We start from the raw sequence: 23,408 nt of genomic DNA, 5'->3' as shown, positions 1-23,408 counted from the left end.
GAAGCACGCTCCAAAACATGTAGAAAAAGGATAAAGAAAGAGGTGCCTTCTAAGTATGAACTGCAGAAACTTTATGGCACAATAAATAAAACACTCAGATTGAGGTTAAAAATGATCAGCGTGAGGAAAATCCTGCAGCAGTGCGTCTCCTTGATCGCTGGTTCAACAGGCTGTACAGAGCCGTCCACCGGCTCTGTACACTCTGTGACTTAGATGGTAATACAGAGGAAAGGTCTGAGGTGCTCGTGGACCGGTAACGTCAGACGCCGCTGTTGAACCAGCGAGCAAGGAGACGCAACGCTGCAGGATTTTCCTCATGCTGATCGTTTTTAACCTCAATGTGAGTGTTTTTATTTATTGTACCATAAAGTTTCTACAGTTCATATTTAGAAGGCGCCTCTTTCTTTACCCTTTTTCTTCTAAGATTGCCCTGTATTTGGCTCCATCCATCTTCCCATCAACTCTGACCAGCTTCTCTGCCCCTGCTGTAGAAAAGCATTCCCACAACATGATGCTGCCACCACCATGTTTCACGGTGGGGATGGTGTGTTCAGGGTGATGTGTAGTGTTAGTTTTCTCACACAAAGGGTTTTGCTTTTAGGCCAAAAGGTTCAATTTTGGTCTCATCTGACCAGAGCACCTTCTTCCACATGTTTGCTGTGTCCCCCACATGGCTTCTCGCAAACAGGACTTCTTATGGCTTTCTTTCAACAATGGCTTTCTTCTTGCCACTCTTCCATAAAGGTCAGATTTGTGGAGAGCACGACTAATAGTTGTCTTGTGGACAGATTCTCCCACCTGAGCTGTGGATCTCTGCAGCTCCTCCAGAGTTACCATGGACCTCTTGGCTGCTTCTCTGATTAATGCTCTCCTTGTCTGGCCTGTCAGTTTAGGTGGACGGCCATATCTTGGTAGGTTTCCAGTTGTGCCATACTCTTTCCATTTTCAGATGATGAATTGAACAGAGCTACGTGAGATGTTCAAAGCTTGGGATAGTTTTTTATAACCTAACCCTGCTTTAAACTTCTCCACAACTTTATCCCTGACCTGTCTGGTGTGTTCCTTGGCCTTCATGATGCTGTTTGTTCACCAAGGTTCTCTAACAAATGTCTGAGGGCTTCACAGAACAGCTGTATTTATACTGAGATGAAATTACACACAGGTGGACTCTATTTATTAATTAGGTGACTTCTGAAGGCAATGGGTTCCACAAGATTTTAATTAGAGGTATCAGAGTAAAGGGGGCTGAATACAAATGCACGCCACACTTTTCACATATTTATTTGTAGACAATGTTGAAAACCATTTATCATTTTCCTTCCACTTCACAATTCTGTGCCACTTTTTATTGGGCTTTTATGTGATAGACCAACACAAACACATTTACGTTTTTGGTTGTAACGTGACAAAATGTGGAAAATTTCAAGGAGTATGAATACTTTTTCAAGGCACTGTATGACATGGAGGAACCCATGAAAAAGACTAGACTTAGTCCCTCTGCCTGGGACTCGTTGCTGACTTTGCACTCCTATAGAGGAAAACGGTTCAAATAAAGAGCGTGTCTTATTCTGTTTGAACGTATCCAAGGAAATCTGGTGAGCAATGATACAGCGTGTTTTAAAAAAAAAAAAACACATCAATTTTTATTTTTATTTTTTGTGGGATGGTGAAACAGCTGCTTGTAACAGCTCAGCAGTCACCTTTGTCTTAGCTATGGCAACGGGGGACACAGGAAATATTAAGAGGGGGCCCAGCGGATGCTTTTGGAAGGAATCTAAAAGACAGAACTGCCTCTGAATACAAGAGACTAAAGATGTCAGACTGAGAACTGCCAGGAAGATTTAAAACAGAACGTGTGTGTGCTGGCCCCCCCAGACGCTCCTTTGTGCCCCTGCTCTCCAGAATAGGGGAAGGCAACATAGTCCTTCTATGTACAACTCCTACTTTAATATATGAGGCTGTCATGTTCAATGTGGATGTCATTTACAACCCCCCCTTCCCATGTTGTAATGCAAAGAATGCAAGGGACGTATAACTAAAAGATAATGTAATAATGAAAAGTGGACCTCCATGAGTAGCCGTTGCTTGGCATCTTCCCACACGTCAAAAAGGGCATCCACCTCCCGCACGGCATAGTCAGGGCTGGTGTGAACGACGGCCAGAGCAAAGTCTTTCACCTCTGAGAAAAAAAAATAATAAATCAAGACAACAATTAGTGTTACTCGGAACTGCTGTAAAACTACATATAAAAAAACGATATAACCATCAGCGCCATCTATAGGCCATAATGCAGTATTTTCCTGATGGAAGTATTTCAGTAAAATTCCGCAATATGGCCACTAGATGGAGCTAAGGATCATAGAAATGAAACATATTAGAAACATTAATGCCATCAATGGCTGTGTATGCTGAGGCAAAAATTGACCCGTAAGTGACTTTCAGAATCGAATAATTTTAAGGCTGATAGGGATGAGCCGAACATCCCCCCCCCCCCCCCGGTTCGGTTTGCAGCAGAACATGTGCACAGGCAAAAAATTTGTGCGAACATCGTTAAAGTCTATGGGACACGAACTTGAAAAAACAAAAGTGCTAATTTTCAAGGTTTATATGCAAGTTATTTCCATAAAAAGTGTTTGGGGACCTGGGTCCTGCCCCAGGGGACATGTATCAATGCAAAAAAAAAAGTTTTAAAAACGTCAGTTTTTTCAGGAGCAGTGATTTTAATAATGCTTGAATGAAACCATAAAATTGAAATATTCATTTAAATATCGTGCTTGGGGGTCCCCTTAATCTGCCTGTAAAGTAGCGCATCTTTTCCATGTTTATAACAGTACCACAGCAAAATGACATTTCTAAAGGAAAAAATGTCATTTAAAATTGCTTGCGGCTGTAATGTATTGACGGATTCCGGCAATATAGATAAAAATCATTAAAAAAACTGCGTGAGCCCAAAGCCCCCCCCCCGGTATATCTGGTATGGATGTTAAGGGGAACCCCGTGCCAAATTTTTAAAAAAAATGGTGTTGGGGGTCCCCCCAAAATCCATACCAGACACTTAACCAAGCACGCAACCTGGCAGGCCGCAGGAAAAGGGGGGGGACACCAGAGCGCCCCCCCTGAACCATACCAGACCACATGCCCTCAACATGGGGAGGGTGCTTTGGGGTCCCCCAAACACCTTGTCCCCATGTTGATGGGGACAAGGGCCTCATTCCCACAACCCTTGCCCGGTGGTTGTGGGGATCTGTGAGCGGGGGGTTTATCGAAATCTGGAAGCCCCCTTTAACAAGGGGGCCCCCAGATCCCGGCCCCCCCAATGTGAATGGGTATCCGGTACACTGTACCCCTACTCATTCACCAAAAAAAGTGTCAAAAAAGTAAAAATGTCAGGAGACAGTTTTTGACAATTCCTTCTTTGGCAAATCTTCATTCACAGAGCCGACAGTCCAGAGAAAAAAAAAGTAAAAAGCTCCGCCCTCCATGGGAGGCGTCCCACCGACTGCAGCCTTTTCACGATGACATCTCTTATATAATGAAGGGCGGGGCCACCCGGTGATGTAACCGGGTGACCCCGCCCCTTCTGAAGTCACGTCACGTGATGTCAGAGGGGTTGGGTCACCCGTTTGCGTCACCAGGTGGCCCCACCCTTAGCTATATAACACCTGTCAAAGCAAAAACACAGCAGTCCCAGGGATGCCTCCCATGGAGGTGGAGTTTTTCCGTTTTTTTTTTTTTCATCGGGACAGTCGGGCGGCATGATTAACCACTTGCCGACCAGCCACCGCAGTTTTACTGTGGCAGAATGGTACGACTGGGCGAAACGACGTTATGTTACGTCACTTCGCCCTGTGGCCACTAGGGGCACGTGCACCCACTGCTCGCCCCTGGAGCCGATGCGAGTGCTCGGCGGGCGTGATGACTGCCGGGCTCCCGCGATCACTCGTGACACAGCGAGAACCGGGATCCCGATTCTCTGAGAAGAGACAGATCGTGTGTTCATACAAAGTATGAACACCGATCTGTCATCTCCCCTAGACAGTCCCATCCACCCTTCCGTTAGAACACACACTAGGGAACACAGTTAACCCCTTCACCGCCCCCTACTGTTAACCCCTTCCCTGCCAGTGACATTTTTACAGTAATCAATGCATTTTTATAGCACTGATCGCTGTATAAATGCCAATGGTCACAAAAATGTGTCAAAAGTGTCTGATGTGTCCGCCATAATGTCGCAGTCCCCATAAAAATTGCAGATCGCCGCCATTACTAGTAAAAAAAATAATAATAATAAAAATGCTATAAATCTATCCCCTATTTTGTAGACGCTATAACTTTTGCACAAACCAATCAATATACGCTTATTGGGATTTTTATTACCAAAAATATGTAGAAGAATACATATCGGCCTAAACTGAGAAAAAATGGGGATATTTATTATAGCAAAAAGTATAAAATATTGCGTTTTTTTTTTTAAATTGTCGCTCTGTTTTGTTTATAGCGCAAAAAATAAAAACCGCAGAGGTGATCAAATACCACCAAAAGAAAGCTCTATTTGTGGGGGAAAAAAAGGACGTCAATTTTGTTTGGGTGCAACGTCGCACGACCGCACAATTGTCAGTTAAAGCGACGCAGTGCCAAATCGCAAAAAATGGCCCGGTCATTCAGCAGCCAAATCTTTCGGGTCTGGAGCGGTTAAAGATGGTTGTCTAGCAATATGACGTGCGCAGAGTGGTTGTGTTATCCTGACCAGACCTCATATGACATGATCAGGTTAACAAGCTGGCGTGCGCCCGCTGGGGCGCTCAGTGGTGCTATGTGTCAGTCTGACACACCGCAACACTGATCTTTGTAAATAGCCTCTGACGGAGGCTCTTTACCACGTGATCAGCTGTTCGCGCTGTAAACAGGAAAAGCTGTATCGGCTTTTTCTCACTCGCGTCTGGCAGACGCGAGTAGAGGAGAGCCGATCGACAGCTCTCCTGACGGGGGGTCTGCCAATCAGTGCCCACATATGATGCCGATCAGTGCCCAACAGCAATGCCTGCCAGTGCCTCCATATCAGTGATGCCCATCAGTACCATCTATCAGTGTCCATCAGTGCCACCTATGAGTGCCTATCAGTACTGCATATCTGTGCCACCTATGAGTGCCTATCAGTACTGCATATCTGTGCCACCTATGAGTGCCTATCGGTGCCGCCTATCAGTGCCACCTCATCAGTGCCCATAAGTGCCGCCTTATCAGTGCCCATCAGTGAAGGAAGAAACTTACTTATTTACAAAATTTTATAACAGAAACTAAGGGCTCTTTCACATCTGTGCCCATCAGTGCATCCTATCAGTGCCCATCAGTATCACCTATCAGTGCCCATCAGTGCCACCTATGAGTGCCTATCAGTACTGCATATCTGTGCCACCTATGAGTGCCTATCGGTGCCGCCTATCAGTGCCACCTCATCAGTGCCCATAAGTGCCCCCTTATCAGTGCCCATCAGTGAAGGAAGAAACTTACTTATTTACAAAATTTTATAACAGAAACTAAGGGCTCTTTCACACGGGGCGGATCAGTGAACACCCGCTTACTCAGCGGGCATCGCTCCGCCGATCCCCGCTGAGCAGGAAGATGACAGGTCCGTCGCTGCACACTGTGCAGTGACGGACCTGTCAGAGCGCCGCTCTCCCCTATGGGGGATCGGATGATGACGGACCGTAGAGTCCGTCGTCACCCAATCCGATCCGAAAACGGATGGAACAGTACGGTTTTCCTCCGTTACACTTTTCGGATCGGAGCGGGTCGGATGTCAGCGGACATGTCACCGCTGACATCCGACGCTCCATAGGGATACATGTATGTCCGTTTTTCATCCGAAAACGGAAGGATGAAAAACGGACATACGGATCGTCCATGTGAAAGAGCCCTAAGAAAGTTCTTTTTTTTTCAAAATTTTCGGTCTTTTTTAATTTGTTTATCAAAAAATAAAAACCCCAGAGGTGATCCAATACCACCAAAAGAAAGCTCTATTTGTGGGAACAAAATGATAACAATTGTGTTTGGGTACAGTGTTGTATGACCGCGCAATTGTAATTTAAAAAGCAACAGTGCTGAAAGCTGAAAATTGGCCTGGGCAGGAAGGGAGGAAAGGGCCCGGTATTGAAGTGGTTTATTCGAAAAACCGCCAAAGCTCAAAATCGTGCAATAAAAACGTGCAAAAAATACCGGAAAAAAACGCTACGCTCAGGTGTGAATGCAGCCTAAAACTGGAGGTTTGGATTCTTACAAGGGATATCTAAATCCAATTTATAAACTACAGGGAAATGAGTAACATTGTATCTTTTTTTTATTGGGTGTAAAGTTGCATATTGCTCTATTTTCACTTTTCTCCCATCAAGAACCACAATTGCTCTTTAATCCCAGATTTCTATAATCCCATTTAATGCAGCTTTTTACATCTTGAGAAGAACAAAACAAGGATTAAGTGGCCAGTTATATAAAGTAAAAGAGACCTTCTTTTTTTTTTTTTTTTTTCCTAATAGGAACAGTTAATAGTTTAAGACTTCCCCGACTTTAATGGAAGGGAATCATTTCCGATTGTTTGGAGGCGTGTGAGATTTTCATAAATGCAAAATAATAATAAAATAATAGATGAGCAGACATTGTTATCACCCCCGCCTTACTCCCACTTCTATGATCGTGCGAGCGTTCTTTGCCATTATGCTGTCATCATCATACATGTGCCATGCCGTGATTTAACCGTGATGCTCTACAAGCAAATGTCATGCTGATGATTGCTTAGATTACAGCCCCACCATGTGGAAGCTCCTAGTATGACAATGGACATAAATTCTGTTGTTGCCGAACGTCTATAGGAGATTTAAACCATATACACTATATTACCTAAAGTATTGGGACACCTGCCTTTACACGCACATGAACTTTAATGGCATCCCAGTCTTAGTCCATAGGGTTCAATATTGAGTTGGCCCACCCTTTGCAGATATAACAGCTTCAACTCTTCTGGGAAGGCCGTCCACAAGGTTTAGGAGTGTGTCTATGGGAATGTTTGACCATTCTTCCAGAAGAGCATTTGTGAGGTCAGGTAATGATGTTGGACAAGAAGGCCTGGCTTGCAGTCTCCACTCTAATTCAGCCCAAAGGAGTTCTATCGGGTTGAGGTCAGGCCAGTCAAGCTCCTCCACCCCAAATTCGCTCATCCATGTCTTTATGGACCCTGCTTTGTGCACTGGTCCAAATCATTTAGAGGAGGGGGGATTATGGTGTGGGGTTGTTTTTCAGAGGTTGGGCTTGGCCCCTTAGTTCCAGTAAAGGGAACTCTTAAGGGGTCAGCATACCAAGACATTTTGGACAATTTCATGCTCCCAACTTTGTGGGAACAGTTTGGGGATGGCCCCTTCCTGTTCCAACATGACTGTGCACCAGTGCACAAAGCAAGGTCCATAAAGACATGGATGAGCGAGTTTGGGGTGGAGGAACTTGACTGACCTGCACAGAGTTCTGACCTCAACCCAATAGAACACCTTTGGGATGAATTAGAGTGGAGACTGCGAGCCAGGCCTTCTCCGACATCAGTGCCTGACCTCACAAATGCTCTTCTGGAATAATGGTCAAACATTCCCATAGACACACTCCTAAACCTGGTGGACGGCCTTCCCAGAAGAGTTGAAGCTGTTATAGCTGCAAAGGGTGGGCCAACTCAATATTGAACCCTACAGAGTAAGACTGGGATGCCATTAAAGTTCATGTGTGTGTAAAGGCAGGCGTCCCAATATTTTTGGTTACATAGTGTATGTGTAGACCAGGGATAGGCAACCTTAAAGAGGTGGAGATCTACCTGAACAACATGGGAGAAGTCAAAGATCACCGGGCACAGTTTCTCCTTCTCACATTGATGATTTAAACCTCTAATTGCCGTACTACTGCTTCACAATTGCGTGCATTGCACGGCAATCATTGGTTTAAATATTGCCTCCTCACCACCTATCAAACACACTTTGATCGCTTTTCAGAGGAGCAGCAGTGCCTGCTGCACTTGTGAACGCGTCCTTGGTTGCATTCAGCAGCGGCACCCTTAGGGCTTGTTCACACGTAAAGTTGGGGATGGTAAAACTCTGCAGTTGAGTCAGGGTTTTACCATCCCCAATTCCTACCCCCTTTAGCTGCCCAGGCAGTTACCAAAGGCGTACACATGCCGCAGCAGAAATTAAGACCCCTGCTGCTTTTGGTGGGTGCCACCACCTGCCAATTGTGACCCATTCAAGTAAATAGGCCCCTCTGCAAGTGCACCGCAACTGCACAACTGGGTCCTAGGGGTTAAATCAGGTGGTGAGAAAGCAACACAAAGCTGGCTGATTTAACCCCCTTATTTGCTGTACTGCACAAGGTTGCAGGACACTTGCAGAGTGGCCTCATTCACTTTGAATGGGTCATGCTTGGCAGGTGCTACACCCACCAACCATGGCAGGGCGTATAACTCCTAATGCGGCTGTGAACACCCCTGACGCTCCATTGGCCAACAATCCAATCATGTGTACGAGGCTTAAATCTCTTTTTGCAGTCTTAAAGTGTCTGGCGCCCTCCCTTTCATCTTACATGACACCCACTATGCCTTGCAACCCACTCTGCATGGAAGGATGTCAGCTATTCCTTACTATGGAGGTCACCATTAGTCCTCGAGGGGATCGGAACTTTGTTAAACAGTAAACCACATCCAATTTGCAATAGTGTGAACTCAGCCTAAAGCCTCGTACACACGATCGGATTGTTGGCCAACAGAGCATCAGACTTTAGTCCAAAGGGCGTGTGCCAGGAACTTTTCTTGCATACAAACGGTACACAATTGTCGGCCAACAAACATGAACATAGTGACGTAGTACAAGGATTTTCAGCTCTTGAGCGCCACCCTTTGGGCACCTTCTGCTAATGTCGTGTTTGGTGAGCATTGATTTCGAGCATGCATGTTTGTACTTTGGACTGTTGTCCGCCAAAAATTTACTAGCCTGCTATCCAACACTTGGCGTAAAGTTGGACAATTGTCTGATGGAGCGTACTAATGGTTGGATTTTAGGCAAACAGTCTGTCATCACACAATTCCCTGTCGAAAATCCAATCGTGTGTACGAGGTTTAAGGCTACTTTCACACTTGTGTGCTGCGGTTTACCTGCACCACAGGTGCAGTGCATCTGCGACTTTCCTGGGTTAGCTGCGCTTTTCCATAGACTTCTATTATATTCTGCAGGCGTGGTGCGCTTTCTTAAAACCCAAACTCCTGCATACAGAAAGTGCACCAAACCCACAGGATATATTTGAAGCCTATGGCTAACCACAGCAAACCCACAGGAAAGTTTACAAGTGTGAATGCAGCCCTATACTATTATGCCCGGTGTATTGCTCCACAAGGACCTGAAGATCATCTTTCCTGCTGCTGGCACCACCCTGGAGACCGCTAGCCGGGATAAGAGGTGGAGTGCAGTTGGGATCACTCTGCATGGGACAGGAGCCGGTGTCTTGTCAAGAACTGTCCCCATCGGATAGTTTCCGCCCTATAGTGCGCTTGCCCAGTACGGAGGACAAAGGAGACGCCGAAAGTCTCTGAAGATGAACAGCTGATCGTCAGCTCTACACGGTGCCTGCGCACTACATTCTGCCCTGAGTCCAGGTTCAAGCCCCACCATCCAAGTGGACATAGAGTTAGAATAAAAATATGCCGAGCGAAGCATGGCGAGCGGCCCTCTTACAAAGTGCTTACAACATCGGCAGCACCTGACAAAATGTACTATTAAGTGCGCAGGCGCTGTCTAGAGCTGATAATCAGCTGTTCATCTTCGGAGACATTTGGCGTCTCCTTTGTCCTCCGTACTGCGCAAGCGCTGGGCCTGCGCAGTATAGGGCGGACACTATCCGATGGGGGGACCTTTCTCGTCAGGACACCAGCACTACAGAGGAGGCATCAGATTATGCGGCTTTTACTCCCTACTACAGCTCCAACTTTACAAGTAGTCCCTCTGCATTGCACTCAGTTTGATGCTCTGGAATGGCGGGTCAGTAATCCCCGACCGAGATCTACCAGTCACCTGGCCAAAATCTATTGGTAGATTGTGATCTACAGGTTGCTGACCCCCCCGTTTTAGACCCACGGCTGCTGAATACTCTAAAGCCGCTTACACACGTATGGACTTTTCGACCGGACTTTTCGAACTGACTTTTCGAACGGACTTCCAACGGACTTCTGACGGACTTCCGATGGACTTTTTAACGAACGGACTTGTCTACACACATTCACACCAAAGTCCGACGGATTCGTACGTGATGACGTACACCGTACTAAAATAAGGAAGTTGATAGCCAATAGCTGCCCTAGCGTCGGTTTTTGTCCGTCGGACTAGCATACAGACAAGCGGCTTTCTGGGTCCGGCGGAGTTACGACGTAAAGATTTGAAGCATGTTCCAAATCTAAAGTCCATCAAATTTTCGACTGGAAAAGTCCGCTGAAAGTCCGATGAAGCCCACACACGATCGGATTGTCCCCCGGACTCGGTCCGTCGGACCAGTCCGGTCGAAAAGTCCGCTCGTGTGTACGCGGCATAACAGTGTCTGCTTCTCATTGCATTTCAGTCTCTGCTCGGCTAAGAATATTTCCACCAGGTTCCTTTGATAAAAGTGGATCAAGAGATCAACTTTTGTCAAGCCAGGTAGTGCTAAACAGGGCCAATTTTGGGCAATCCAGCAGAAATCAGTCACAATTTTAGCTGTGTATGGCCAGCTTTACTAAACTATGGCAGATCCATATGTTGACCAATGTAGGCCTAGATTTAATAAAACAGCACATTCAGGTACTGAACCAATATTTTTTTTAATGATGATGTTGATGAATGACTTTTAGTTTTGGATAGAGCAGGGAAGGGGTTAGAATCTCTGATAAAGCCGAACTAGAGTCAGCTGTGAAAAATCCCCCTTGCAGAGCCACCCCTAAAGCCTCGTACACACGATCAGATTGTTGGCCAACTGGTTTTTGTCCAAAGGGCGTGTGCCAGGAACTTGTCTTGCATACTAACGGTACACAATTGTCGGCCAACAAACACCAACGTAGTGACGTACTACAAGGCTGTCATCCAATTTGTTGGCCGAAAGTTGGACAACAATTGTCAGAAGGAGCGTACTAACAGTCAGATTTTAGGACAACAGTCTGTCAACAGTCAATCTCCTGCCAACAATCTGCTCTTGTGTACGAGGCTTACCTTTCATTAAAGTTGTTGTAAACTCTTACACACCACTTTTACCTACAGGTAAGCCTATAATAAGGCTTACCTGTAGGTATTGGAAATTTCCCCTGAACCTGCACGGTTTAGGAGATATTTACCATATACGCTTGCGCTGACCTCATCGGCGCATGCGCACTAAAAAAAGGGCACGATCGTACCATTTCTATAAGGCCCGTGCCGTGACCGTCGGATCCCAAGCGCATGTGCGGGAATGATGTCACGCGACTCCGGCCAGTCACAGAGCTGGAGTCCATGGCCCCAGAAGGAAGAGGGGTGAAGATGGAAGCGGCCACCAGCGGGGACCTTGGGAACATTGCGGGCTTCGTTTGCAGGTAAGTGCCACATAATGGGCTAGTATATGATACATACTAGCCCATTATGCTTTTACTTTGCAGGGGAATAAAGAGGAAGTAAAACCCATCAGGGTTTACTTCCTCTTTAGGCTGCAAGGGTTATATTTTTGGTCTAGGGCAGGCATCTCCAAACTTTCTAAACAAAGAGCCAGTTTATGTCCTTCAGACTCTGAGGGGGCCAGACTGTAGTCAGTGTGAGTAGAAAATGTCCAAGGGACAATGGGAGTAAACAAGGCACCATCATTGGCATCAGTGAGAAGAATAGTGCCCCATCGCTGGAATTAGTGGAATAGTGTCCCATCATTGGTGTCAGTGGGAGGGATAGTGTCCCATCATTGGTATCAGTGGGAGGAATATTGCCCCATCATTGGTGTCAGTGGGAGGAATAGTGCCCCACAATTGGTGTCAGTGGGATAGTGCCCCATGATTGGTGTCAGTGGGAGGAATAGTGCCCCATCATTGATTTTAAAGTGGAACTTTAGTCAGAAAATTAAGTCCTGCTATATCAGTTCAGACTGGCCCCTTTTGCAGGTATAGTTATGTAAAACATTAAAAATAAGTGCCTATACTGTTTAAAATCCAATCTGAAGCTGCTCTGCACATGCTCAGTTGCTCGCTATTTTTTTTACACGGTGCCCAAAAAGTAGAGGCCAATTTGCGGACAGACTAAAGATTTACTGCTGCTCAGGGGCTCTGGGCTTCAGCAAAATGGCAGCCTCCAGTAAGAAGAAACAGGGGCAATCTTGGAGGCAATTTACAGCACACACTAATTTTGGTACCATAATTCTAATATGGAATGTATGTTTCTTACTAACATTATTTTTATTCTATATTGGTATAGGTAAAGTTCCATTTTATTTCCAAACATTTTAAACCTACAGTTTTATTACTCTGGTTTACAGAGTCCCAGAGATGTATAAAGATACCTAAGAATGCGTGAGCCCCGTTATTTTGATGTACCTGTAGTAAGGGATGAAAAACGAGCCACGAAAGGTTCCCGCATGAACACGTCTGTACCACAATTTTCACAGCCATCGTCGTAGTGGAACCATTCTGTTGGCTTCAGTATGTCTTCTCTGCAGAGGGAAAAACACGACAGGATGAAACCTAAATTGCTCCACAACTCGACATCTGTTCAGAGGCATCTAATAAGGTGATCCACACTGCCTTTCACTTATAGGCATTGTTTAGATAAATCATTATTTGCCAAGACATCTGTTCCTTTCCCCCAGCTCTCAGGAACCGTCATGTCTGACAGATGTTGTCCAATGTAATGTTGCATTTCCGCAAAGCCCTACCTGACTAATTAAGCCACCAATTATTTCAATTTAGGTTACGCATCTTACATGTTGTCTATCCAAGTTTTGAAGACCGGTTTAGTACCAGGAGACTGCTTTAGGAAGTATTTTACCATGACTGGTATTTAAATTTGAAAAGTAAATTGTGAGCGTATTTACGACAAAGTTGGTATAAGATATCATGTAGAATGATGGTAGTATAAACATTCGTATTAAAGCAAAGTTCCACCCGAAGGTGGAACTTCCACTTTAAGCACTCCTCGCCCCCTTACATGCCACATTTGACATGTCATTTTTTTTTGGGGGGGGGGGGAATGGGTGCCTACTTTAGAGAGGGACTTCCCGTCCCACTTCCTCCTTCCGCCTATGGGCGACGACTCCTGTCCCACTAGGCGGCCCCTCCCTCTTGGCAATCTTCTGGGACACGTGACAGGTCCCAGAAGACTGCCTGTCTTCCCACGACTCGCAAATGCGCAGTGTGTGCCCGGTTGTGAAGCCGCAAGTTTCAATGGAGGCACTGAGGAGAGGGAGAGGGGCGAGGCTCCGTGCGCCCGCATTGCTGGACCGTGGAACAGGTAAGTGTCTGTTTATTAAAAGTCAGCAGCTAAACTTTTTGTAGCTGCTGACTTTTAATAAACAAAAAAAAGCCTGGAACTCCGCTTTAACTCCGATTGTAGGTGAATTTCCTGGGTAATTGAATCTTGCTCCAATATTGGTCAGTTCAGTGGTATCTCTGCATTATAGTACCCTTTAAACCACCCGTACTTAACCAGGGTTCACTTCCATAGAACCATAGGGTTCCTTCAGAGGTTACTAGGGGTTCCTTGAGCTGTGGTTGATTGATCTTCCATGGTGCATCCATAGTTTTAAGGTCAATCAATGCTACTTGGCAGAGGCAGCTACATGAAATTAAAGATCTTTTTAGCTGTTTGTAGGGGTTGCATTTTGACCACCTCTGTAATTCTTTCCACTAACCACCAATGTAAGGGGCATTTTGCCCACTGACCAACAATGAATTGGTTTTAGCAGGGGTTCCTGGAGACCTGAAAATTATTTCAAGGGTTCCTCTGGGATCAATTTCCAGTTAATTTGGTTTCCTCAAAGTAAAGCAGTGTAAAGGACTTCCAGTCCCTAAAAATGTGAATTTCACCATAAGACTCATACTGTATATTCCCCACAAAGATCACTTATTTTTAAGATTATATGATCCTCCTACACCTGACCATACTGTACATGGCTTAAATTTAATTTGTTTCCTGTTGAATTGTTCAAAATTCGAACCGTGGGTGGCCCTGTAAGCACCACAAGGCTCCACAAAAATCAACTGAAAAATCGAAGGAGCCAGCTGGAAAAATGTAAGTCTCACAGTGATGGCACCCAATCAGGAATGACCTGGCTCACAGCTTATTAAAGTAAAAGGCCGTGCACACGGGCCCGAGTATCGGACATTCGGCCCGTGTGTACGGCGGCAGATCCAAAAGAAGCCAGCCTTAAGTCCGGCTTCTGTCAAAAGGGCATGACCGAAAAAGGTCTGCCGATTGGCATCCAATCAACGCTCCCAGCTAATGGCTGTGAGTGCTGACCAGTGTGTTCTGGCAGGGGGGGGGGGGGGGGAGATGTCCCCTGTCAGAACAAAATAGCCCAGTGGAGGAGATTGCTGTACTAGCATTGCATAGTTAGTACAGGTTATCCTCCTGAGCTCCTCAGTGGGCTGAATGAATAAAAAAAAAAAAAAAAAAACGAATAGTGTGTACTAGGCTTTAAAAGAGGGCATAGAACGCCCAAGCTCATCTCTATAGCAGAGAATAGTCAGGGCACCAATCTAGCTGTGCTAGTGCCAAAATACAGCACCAATAGTTCAATAACTATCTAAAGTCTATGATTAGTAAACAACAAAACTCCAGTTCACTTCAAAAGCTCAGCCAAGTCCATACCTGTACACATATACATATTTCTCCCTGTAAGTGCTGCGTCCCAGATGATCGGAGATTAATAAGTTGTAGCTAAGACCAGTGGCCCTGCCAGGAAAAAAACAAACTGATATTAGAAAGGATTTTCAGACTAGAGGTACAAAAAAATCAATACATTTACAGCTAATGTTGACCAAGAAACACTAAAACCAGAAAAACACATGAATTTATCTTGAAGACCAATTGCAGCCAAAATTTTGTTGGAAAGGGTTAGAATCACTATCAGTATTTTTATTGTTGTACATGTCCCTGTTGGAGAGCTCTCCCCTCACTTCCTGTTACCTTGTTATAGACAGGAAGTGAGGAAAATTACACCAAACCGACACCCATTTTAAAGCTGAACACCAGTCGGTTAAAATTTCATTGAAATATAGTACTCCATAGCCACAATGGATATAAATCCACTTTGGGGGAGATTTGCTAAAACAGGTGCACTCAGAATCTGGTGCAGCGGTTCATGGTAGCCAAACAGCTTCTAACTTCAGCTTGTTCCAGTGGAGGCTGGTGCTACATTTTTTTTTGGGGGGGGGTGGGACATACCACCCGAACCCCCCTCGGTGGGTGGTACTCACGCGGTTGGGCTCTGACTTCTGGGTTGGCAGCAATGCAGAGCAGAGAGATTGCTCCGATGAGGACGGCCATCTCCTGGATCTCCCCGTATATCCTCCCGGTACCAGCCTATACTATTAGTTCTCCTCTTGGCCAGTCGAGTCTTAAGACTCGCTTCCTGATAGGCCAGGAGGAGAAGCAGGAAGACAATAGTGAATATTAATTCGCTATTTTCACGCAACTGGGTGAGCTCAGGGCGCAGTGCTCTGTGTCCTGAGCCCACCCTTTTTTGAAGCCAATTAGAGCCCCAGGCTCTAGTCACGTGTTTAAAAAAAAAAAACCATTGAAATCCATGCGTCCGGCGCCCTGTGTGTAGATTATGGGCCAGGCGCATTGGATTAGGGGGGCGACGCCCCTAATGAAGCGGCCACCACTGGCTTGTTCAATTAAGCTTTGACATCAAAATCTGGAGGCTGATTGGTTTCTATGTAGAGCTGCATCAGACTTTGCACCAGTTTTTGTACATCCCCCCTTTGTGTGCATCAAAATCCCTTTGAAAACCCAAATTTTACCATGTAAAAGTAGTACAAAGTCTGTGCAGAGAAAAGAGCTGAGGAACCCAGCAGGCTCCACCCACTACAGAAAACTACAGGACGGGGTAGAGACAAGACCAGTCACCCTGCACAAAGGGAGAGCACAGAAGTGAGCGGTCTTTATTACAGGAAGTAAACATTTCACACTGGATTACTGCACAGATCTGGAAGAAATGCACAAAGCACACCGAGATTTAAATAAGAATACACATGACTCTTCCCTCCACAACACTATCAACAATGCGGCCCACGGTTTGTTTAGTGTGCCACTCAGGCTCAATCACTATGGGGAGTAGTGTGGGTGATGCTGCAAACACTGCAGGAGTGCCAGCAAGGGATGGAGCTTGTCCCAGCTCCTGTAGTCACTAGAAGGAAGAGAGGAAAGATCCCTGGTGCCACACATCCACGGAGTCCTATGGTGGTATGGGAGATACAACCCCAGCCTGGGCTCCCACCAGGCCACGCCTCCAACACGTTTAACTCTGCCCCCAGTATACCTATGACTAATCTCTGGGGGGCGGAGTGAAACGCGTCAGGGCATCGCTTGGTGGGAGCCCACTCTGAGGTTGTCTCTCCCATACCACCATGGGATGTGCGGCACCAGGGATCTTTCCTCTCTTGCTTCTAGTGACTATCTACACTGCGCCTGGGGCACATGCCTCTTCTCCCCTACCCCTAGGTCTCGGCCCTGCATATGAGGAATTTGTTCAGTGGTGATGATCTGGAGAACTTTAGGATGACCTTGGGTGAAAACTTGAGGTGATGAGAACTTGAGGTGAAGAAGAAAAGGTGTGCCAAAAGAGGACAAATCAATTAGGTGGTTAGGAGCAATTGATTATTTTTTTATTATTATTATCCCTTAAAAGCCAGGATTTGAAGGTAACTGGTTTCTCATTTTTCAGGGCTTGAATGTGCAGGGGAGCAATTGACTTGGCAGTGGAGAAGTACCACTACTAGAGCAGTATGACTGCATTTTTGTTAGTGAGGTTTAGATCTAGTCAAATGTCAAGGCAGCGATCCAGTGCACAGCGTCTATATTGATTTTATTATCAATATAAACGCTGTACACTGAAATGTATTTGAAGGTTGAAATTTATTGATGGATCCAGTTCAGCAAATGCAATTAAAAAGTTTTGAATGGCAATAACTTACTTGTTGAGTTCCCGGACAAGCCTGATAATAGCTGTGTCATCTTTATTCATAACTTCTTGAACAGCAATAAGCTCATATCTTCTCAAGATCTGTTGTCAGGAAAGGAAAACAGCCATAAAATTACTAAGCCTTCTGCTAGTAATTGTGAATAATTTGCCATAGAATTGTATGTTCTCCAGCCTCATGTGACAGCGCTGGGGATTGGTCACAATGTTCTACACAAGCACTTCTAAATCTTGCAAAAAGACTTCCTAGAAGAGTGGCCAGTCATATAGGTATGATGTTCAGGTGTCCACAAAGTTTTTTCCACACATGAGTCTTGGCCCCCTCTTTATTCTAAAGCTTTCCTATTCCTTTTCCATTGCACGAGTGATCTCATTAGGGTTAGCTGGTGAGTGACAATAAAATAGGATTTGTTACGCACTGTAAAATACTTTTCAACTGAGGGACACAGGAATTCTTAGATTTTTGAGTTATACTGCCACCTACAGAATAAATGGACACTGATGACTAAAAACCTGTTGGCCAGCACAGGATAACCCCGCCCACAACCATCATGCCTCAGTTTTTAAGCAAAGAAGTACATAGAGGGGAAGGACCTGTGTCCCTTAATGGACTCCAAGGATTTTATGGTGAGTACCTTCTTTCTCCTTTATCCAGGTAGGAATTCTAAGAATTCCTAGGCTGTCCTACAGAAGGGTGGGCAACGAAAGCTAACAGACCCAAGAAAAAAATAACAGTAAACTGGGAATACCTGCAGCTCCAAGAGCCACCTGAAGGACCTAAAACCTGAAGCTGGCATCAGATGAGGCCTGAATATCAACCTGCTAGTACTTATAAAACAGAAGTCCAGATGGTAGCCTTGGATAGCTGGATAAGGTTGCATGACACCAAAAAGACAAAAACATTCCCAGATAAAACAAGTTAAAAAAGAAAATACAAAAAACATTCAATGATCTAGTAGCACATGCCATGACAAAGGGTAAAACCCAATTCTTGAGATAAGCTTGAATGATGGTCTGTCTGAGCCACCTAGAGATGGTGAAATGAGAAGTTGATGTACCTTGGAGGACCATCAGGAAACCAGTCTTATGCCGCGTACACACGGTCGGACTTTTCGTCTACAAAAGTCCGACAGCCTGTCCGACAGACTTCCGACGTACCTTCGGCGGACTTGCGGCAGACTTTGTTACGAACGGACTTGCGCACACACGACCACACAAAAGTACGACAGCCTAGTACGCGGTGACGTACACCAAGTCCGACGAGACTATAAAACGGAAGTTCAATAGCCCGTACGACACCCTTTGGGCTCCTTCTGCTAATCTCGTGTTTATCTCGTGTTAGTAGAAGTTTGGTGAGAGACGATTCGCGCTTGTGAGACTCGTATTTTTCAGTTCGTTTTAACTGTTGTTCAGTCTGTGCTTGTGAGGTTTGTATCTGCTTTTCAGTGCGTTTGGTCAGTTGGCATTGAGAAATCTTTGTTTTATTGGCCGCTCGTTCCTGATTTTCAGGTCGTTCTTCACAGGCCTTGCTGTTCTTCAGTGCGTTCTGTTTAGTGCGTTCTGACCAGCCGACCGTTTTGAAGCCATGTTACCTGTACGTACTCGTCGTAGAGCTCGTGCATTGTATGTGCTTGGTGCTGTAGTTTATTCTTCAGCCCAAGACCAGTCCATGAACAGGGCGAGGAGGAGTTCATGGACCAAGAATTGGTTGCTTCAGCGTGACCAGTTCTATCACATGCCTTTGCTCCGTGAGATCCGTGAGAATAATCCTGAGGATTTCAGGAACTTTCTCCGGATGACGGACCCCGTTTTTGACCGTTTGTTGGCTTTGCTGACCCCCTATATCAGCAGGCAGGATACCTGCATGAGGCAAGCCATCACTCCGGAGCAGAGGCTGGTCGCTACCTTGCGGTATTTGGCCACAGGGAGAAGCCTGCAGGACCTTAAGTTCTCGACAGGCATCTCCCCCCAGGCTCTGGGGATCATTATCCCAGAGACCTGTTCTGCCATCATACAGGTCCTGCAGAAGGACTATATTAAGGTAAGATATTTTTCTTTTATTAGCATCACATGTTCTTTTATGTAATCTTTGATAATATAATGTATTTCTTGCTTCAAACACTACTTACCATCATTGCAATATAGTGTGAATGTCCCCTTTTTATCCTCACACATGCTGGATTTTTTTCCTGTTATTTTTTGTCATGCATGTATATTTTCCTTCAATAACCTTCCCAGCATGAAGTGATGGGAACATATCCACCTAGTCTACTCATTTGGAATGTATTTTGTTTGAGTGTATTTAGTTTGCTGCTAATGAGCAATTATCTAGATTTCACAACCCCCCCCCCCCACCTAAACTCACTCCAAATAGTTTGCTGCTAATGAGCAATTATCTAGATTTCACAACCCCCCCCCCCCCCACCTAAACTCACTCCAAATAGTTTGCTGCTAATGAGCAATTATCTAGATTTCACAACCCCCCCCCCACCTAAACTCACTCCAAATAGTTTGCTGCTAATGAGCAATTATCTAGATTTCACAACCCCCCCCCCCCCACCTAAACTCACTCCAAATAGTTTGCTGCTAATGAGCAATTATCTAGATTTCACAACCCCCCCCCCCCCCCCCACCTAAACTCACTCCAAATAGTTTGCTGCTAATGAGCAATTATCTAGATTTCACAAACCCCCCCCCCCCCCACCTAAACTCACTCCAAATAGTTTGCTGCTAATGAGCAATTATCTAGATTTCACAACCCCCCCCCCCCCCCCCCACCTAAACTCACTCCAAATAGTTTGCTGCTAATGAGCAATTATCTAGATTTCACAACCCCCCCCCCCACCTAAACTCACTCCAAATAGTTTGCTGCTAATGAGCAATTATCTAGATTTCACAACCCCCCCCCCCCCCCCACCTAAACTCACTCCAAATAGTTTGCTGCTAATGAGCAATTATCTAGATTTCACAACCCCCCCCCCCCCCACCTAAACTCACTCCAAATAGTTTGCTGCTAATGAGCAATTATCTAGATTTCACAACCCCCCCCCCCCCCCACCTAAACTCACTCCAAATAGTTTGCTGCTAATGAGCAATTATCTAGATTTCACAACCCCCCCACCCCCCACCCCTCGTTAAATTTGCTGGAATGTTCTGTGGTGTTGATTTGTCTAAAGCAAATATATGTGGCACTTTGCAAAATGCATGTGCACTCTACAAGTGCATTTGTTCCAGTGCTTTAGTAAATGAGCAGAAGCTCTGCTGATTTCCATCATCAAATCATATGCAAGCCTCAAAGTGTTTTCATTAATTGCCCTTGCATGTGATTGTGTACTCCTGCAACATGAATGCCTTTTTACATTACCTCATTTACTGTAAGCTGGTTAGCAACTGCACCTGCAGAGTGCGGACAACTGCAGTCTTGTAGCCTTTTTAGTCCCTAAATTCCTGCGTGTCCTAAAAGTAATTTTTTTTAGGGATTTCACAACCCCCTAAAATGTAATCAATGTTCCATCAGAGGGGGTGAGCAATCTGATAAGTGTGCCTTTCCATATTAGTTATTCCAGAAGAATTAAATTATTGAATGTTATACTGATGCTGGGGAATAATGTTTTTAATTGTCTAATTTTCTTGCAATGTTAGCTTACAAATTAATTGATTTTTGGTTTTCTTTTTGATTTCCCAGTTTCCTTCAACGCCACAGGAATGGCAGACTGTGGCATCCCATTTTGCCAGCCGTTTGGGACTTTCCCAATTGTGGAGGGGCTATAGATGGGAAACATGTCCACATTGTGCCACCAACCCCATTCGGGGTCATATTATTTTAATTATAAGGGGTTCCACAGTATTGTTTTAATGGCGGTGGTGTCGGCACACTATGATTTTTTATATGTGGACGTGGGGAAGAATGGCCGGATGTCGGATGGAGGAGTATTTGCCCAGACGGAGTTCTGCCAGCGTCTCCAGAGTGGTGGGCCTGGGATTGCCACCTGATGAGGATAACGTGGAAGGACTCCCCTTTGTCTTCATTGCCGATGAAGCCTTCGCTCTCAGCAAGCACCTCATGAGGCCATTCCCCCAAAGAACACTCACCCCGGAGAGGAGGGTTTTTAATTACCGGCTGGCCAGAGCTAGAAGAGTGGTTGAGAATGCGTTTGGAATTCTGGCCAGCCGGTTCCGCCTGTTTCAAACAGCCATTAATTTGGCGGAATACAAACTTAATTTTATCATTTTATCGTGCTGCATTCTGCACAACTTTTTAAATAAGCATGCTCCAAATTATATAGGCACAGTTGGGCCTGAGGCCGGACAAATAGAAGCCAACCTTACAGGCCTGGATACTGTCCGTACTGGCTTGGCCCCCCAAAGTGCCCGTCAAGTTAGACAGCAATATGTTAATTATTTTATGGTAGGGGGGCCATTGCAATGGGGCCAGGATATATAATTTTTGCCAATAAAAAAATTATTGATGAAATCTTGCATTATATTTATTGCTTGCCTTTCTTTTGGGCTGTCTCCTAGGTTATGGTCGAGCAGTTGTAGTGCCAACTGTATTGTAATTTTAAATGTCTAAATAAGCTCCATTGCCACTGTAAACAACTTTTTTACAATTATAACTAAAATGATACTGAGCCTTGAAATAACAAACCACACATTTATTTAATTCCTATAAGGAGATGTTTTTATTAATGGTTGTTATGCATTCAGTTCTGCATTTAGTATAAAATGTTCATTGACAAAAATAGAATGATATCTTAATAATGTAGCAAAATATAATTATATCTAAATATTTATACCTAAATCCACAAAAAATTATTTTTGGCTTTTTGATTTTCACAAACAGGCTTTTTTTTTGGTTTTGGAAAATCAAGTTTTGTTTTGTGTTTTTTTTTTTTTTGGTTTTTAAAGCAATTTTTGTGTTTATGTTTTTATTTTTTTAGCAAGTTATTTTTGTTTTTATTATTTTTTTTGAATAAAGTTTGTCTATTTTTGTTTTTTTGGTTTTTTAAAATCAAGTGTTTTTTAATTTTTTTTTTTTTTTTTTAATCATGTTTTTTATTTTTTTTTGGTTTTTTAAATCAATTTTTTTTTTTTTTTGTTTTTTTAAAATCAAGTTTTTTCTTTTTTTTGTTTTTTTAAAATCAAGTTTTTTCTTTTTTTTTTTTTTTTTTTTAAATCAAGTTTTTTTTTTTTTTTGTTTTTTTAAAATCAAGTTTTTTCTTTTTTTTGTTTTTTTTAAAATCAAGTTTTTTCTTTTTTTGTTTTTTTAAAATCAAGTTTTTTCTTTTTTTGTTTTTTTAAAATCAAGTTTTTTCTTTTTTTTGTTTTTTTAAAATCAAGTTTTTTCTTTTTTTGGTTTTTTTAAATCAAGGTTTTTTATTTTTTTGGTTTTTTTAAATCAAGTTTTTTATTTTTTTTGGTTTTTTAAAATCAAGTTTTTAATTTTTTTGGGTTTTTTAAAATCAAGTTTTTAATTTTTTTGGGTTTTTTAAAATCTATTTTTTAATTTTTTTTGGTTTTTTTAAATCAATTTTTTTTTTTTTTTATTTTTTGTGTTTTTTTGAAAATCAATTTTTAATTTTTTGTGGATTTGTGAGGTATTTACAAGAAACAGCCCTCCTTTTTTACATTAGCTTAAACAGCCATTTATGTTCTGGCCAAAACAAAAAAGAGAAGGCCCAGAATGGGGTCAGCAAAACAGGAAATGAAGGACATGATTGATGTTTTGGGGTTTAAAAAAGGGCATTTAGATTCGACCCAAAACATCAATCATGTCCTTCATTTCCTGCTGCATACGATCCAGCCGATTCCGCATTTGATCGATCTCCCCATTCCAGGCCATGATTTGAGCAATTAGCCGTTGGGCACTGTCTGGGGTAAAATAGTCAGTTGGACCTAAAGTGGAATGAAAAAAAAAATATGTTTAGAAATATGCACACATAAGTTTACCTTACCATAAAGCTGGTGTCTCAGACACTGACCTGGTGGGGTGCCCATGTCGCAAGTTCATTAACATCCTCGGGGGTGGCGCTGTTGCTTGACTCCAGCACAACCAGATCACCTAAAAATAGAGTAGAAAAATTACATAAAATAAAAGGCAGCCATGCATAGATTACCGTAAGCTGGTGTGTCAGACACTGACCTGGTGGGGTGCCCATGTCGCCCACCTCTCCTTCCTCCACAATCCTCAATGGGACTTGGGCTTATTTCCC

The 23,408-nt window shown here is 44.0% G+C and overlaps 1 protein-coding gene across 3 annotated transcripts in view; it reads right to left on the bottom strand.

The window, feature by feature from the left end:
• Positions 1-23,408, bottom strand: part of ECM2 (extracellular matrix protein 2) — a 431,439-nt gene that overhangs the window by 196,952 nt on the left and 211,079 nt on the right. For all 3 annotated transcript variants that reach the window (XM_073600147.1, XM_073600145.1, XM_073600146.1), the window contains 4 exons: positions 17,192-17,280; positions 14,862-14,945; positions 12,590-12,705; positions 2,067-2,179 (listed from right to left, as the gene is read on the bottom strand). In XM_073600147.1, the coding sequence (XP_073456248.1) occupies positions 2,067-2,179; positions 12,590-12,705; positions 14,862-14,945; positions 17,192-17,280 (402 nt within the window). The remainder of the gene's footprint in view (positions 1-2,066; positions 2,180-12,589; positions 12,706-14,861; positions 14,946-17,191; positions 17,281-23,408) is intronic.

This window comes from Aquarana catesbeiana, linkage group LG09 (assembly GCF_042186555.1).
Source record: "Aquarana catesbeiana isolate 2022-GZ linkage group LG09, ASM4218655v1, whole genome shotgun sequence".
Classification (NCBI taxonomy): domain Eukaryota; kingdom Metazoa; phylum Chordata; class Amphibia; order Anura; family Ranidae; genus Aquarana; species Aquarana catesbeiana.
The sequence above is the reverse complement of the archived record's forward strand: the minus strand, read 5'-3'. Positions and strand labels throughout refer to the sequence as shown.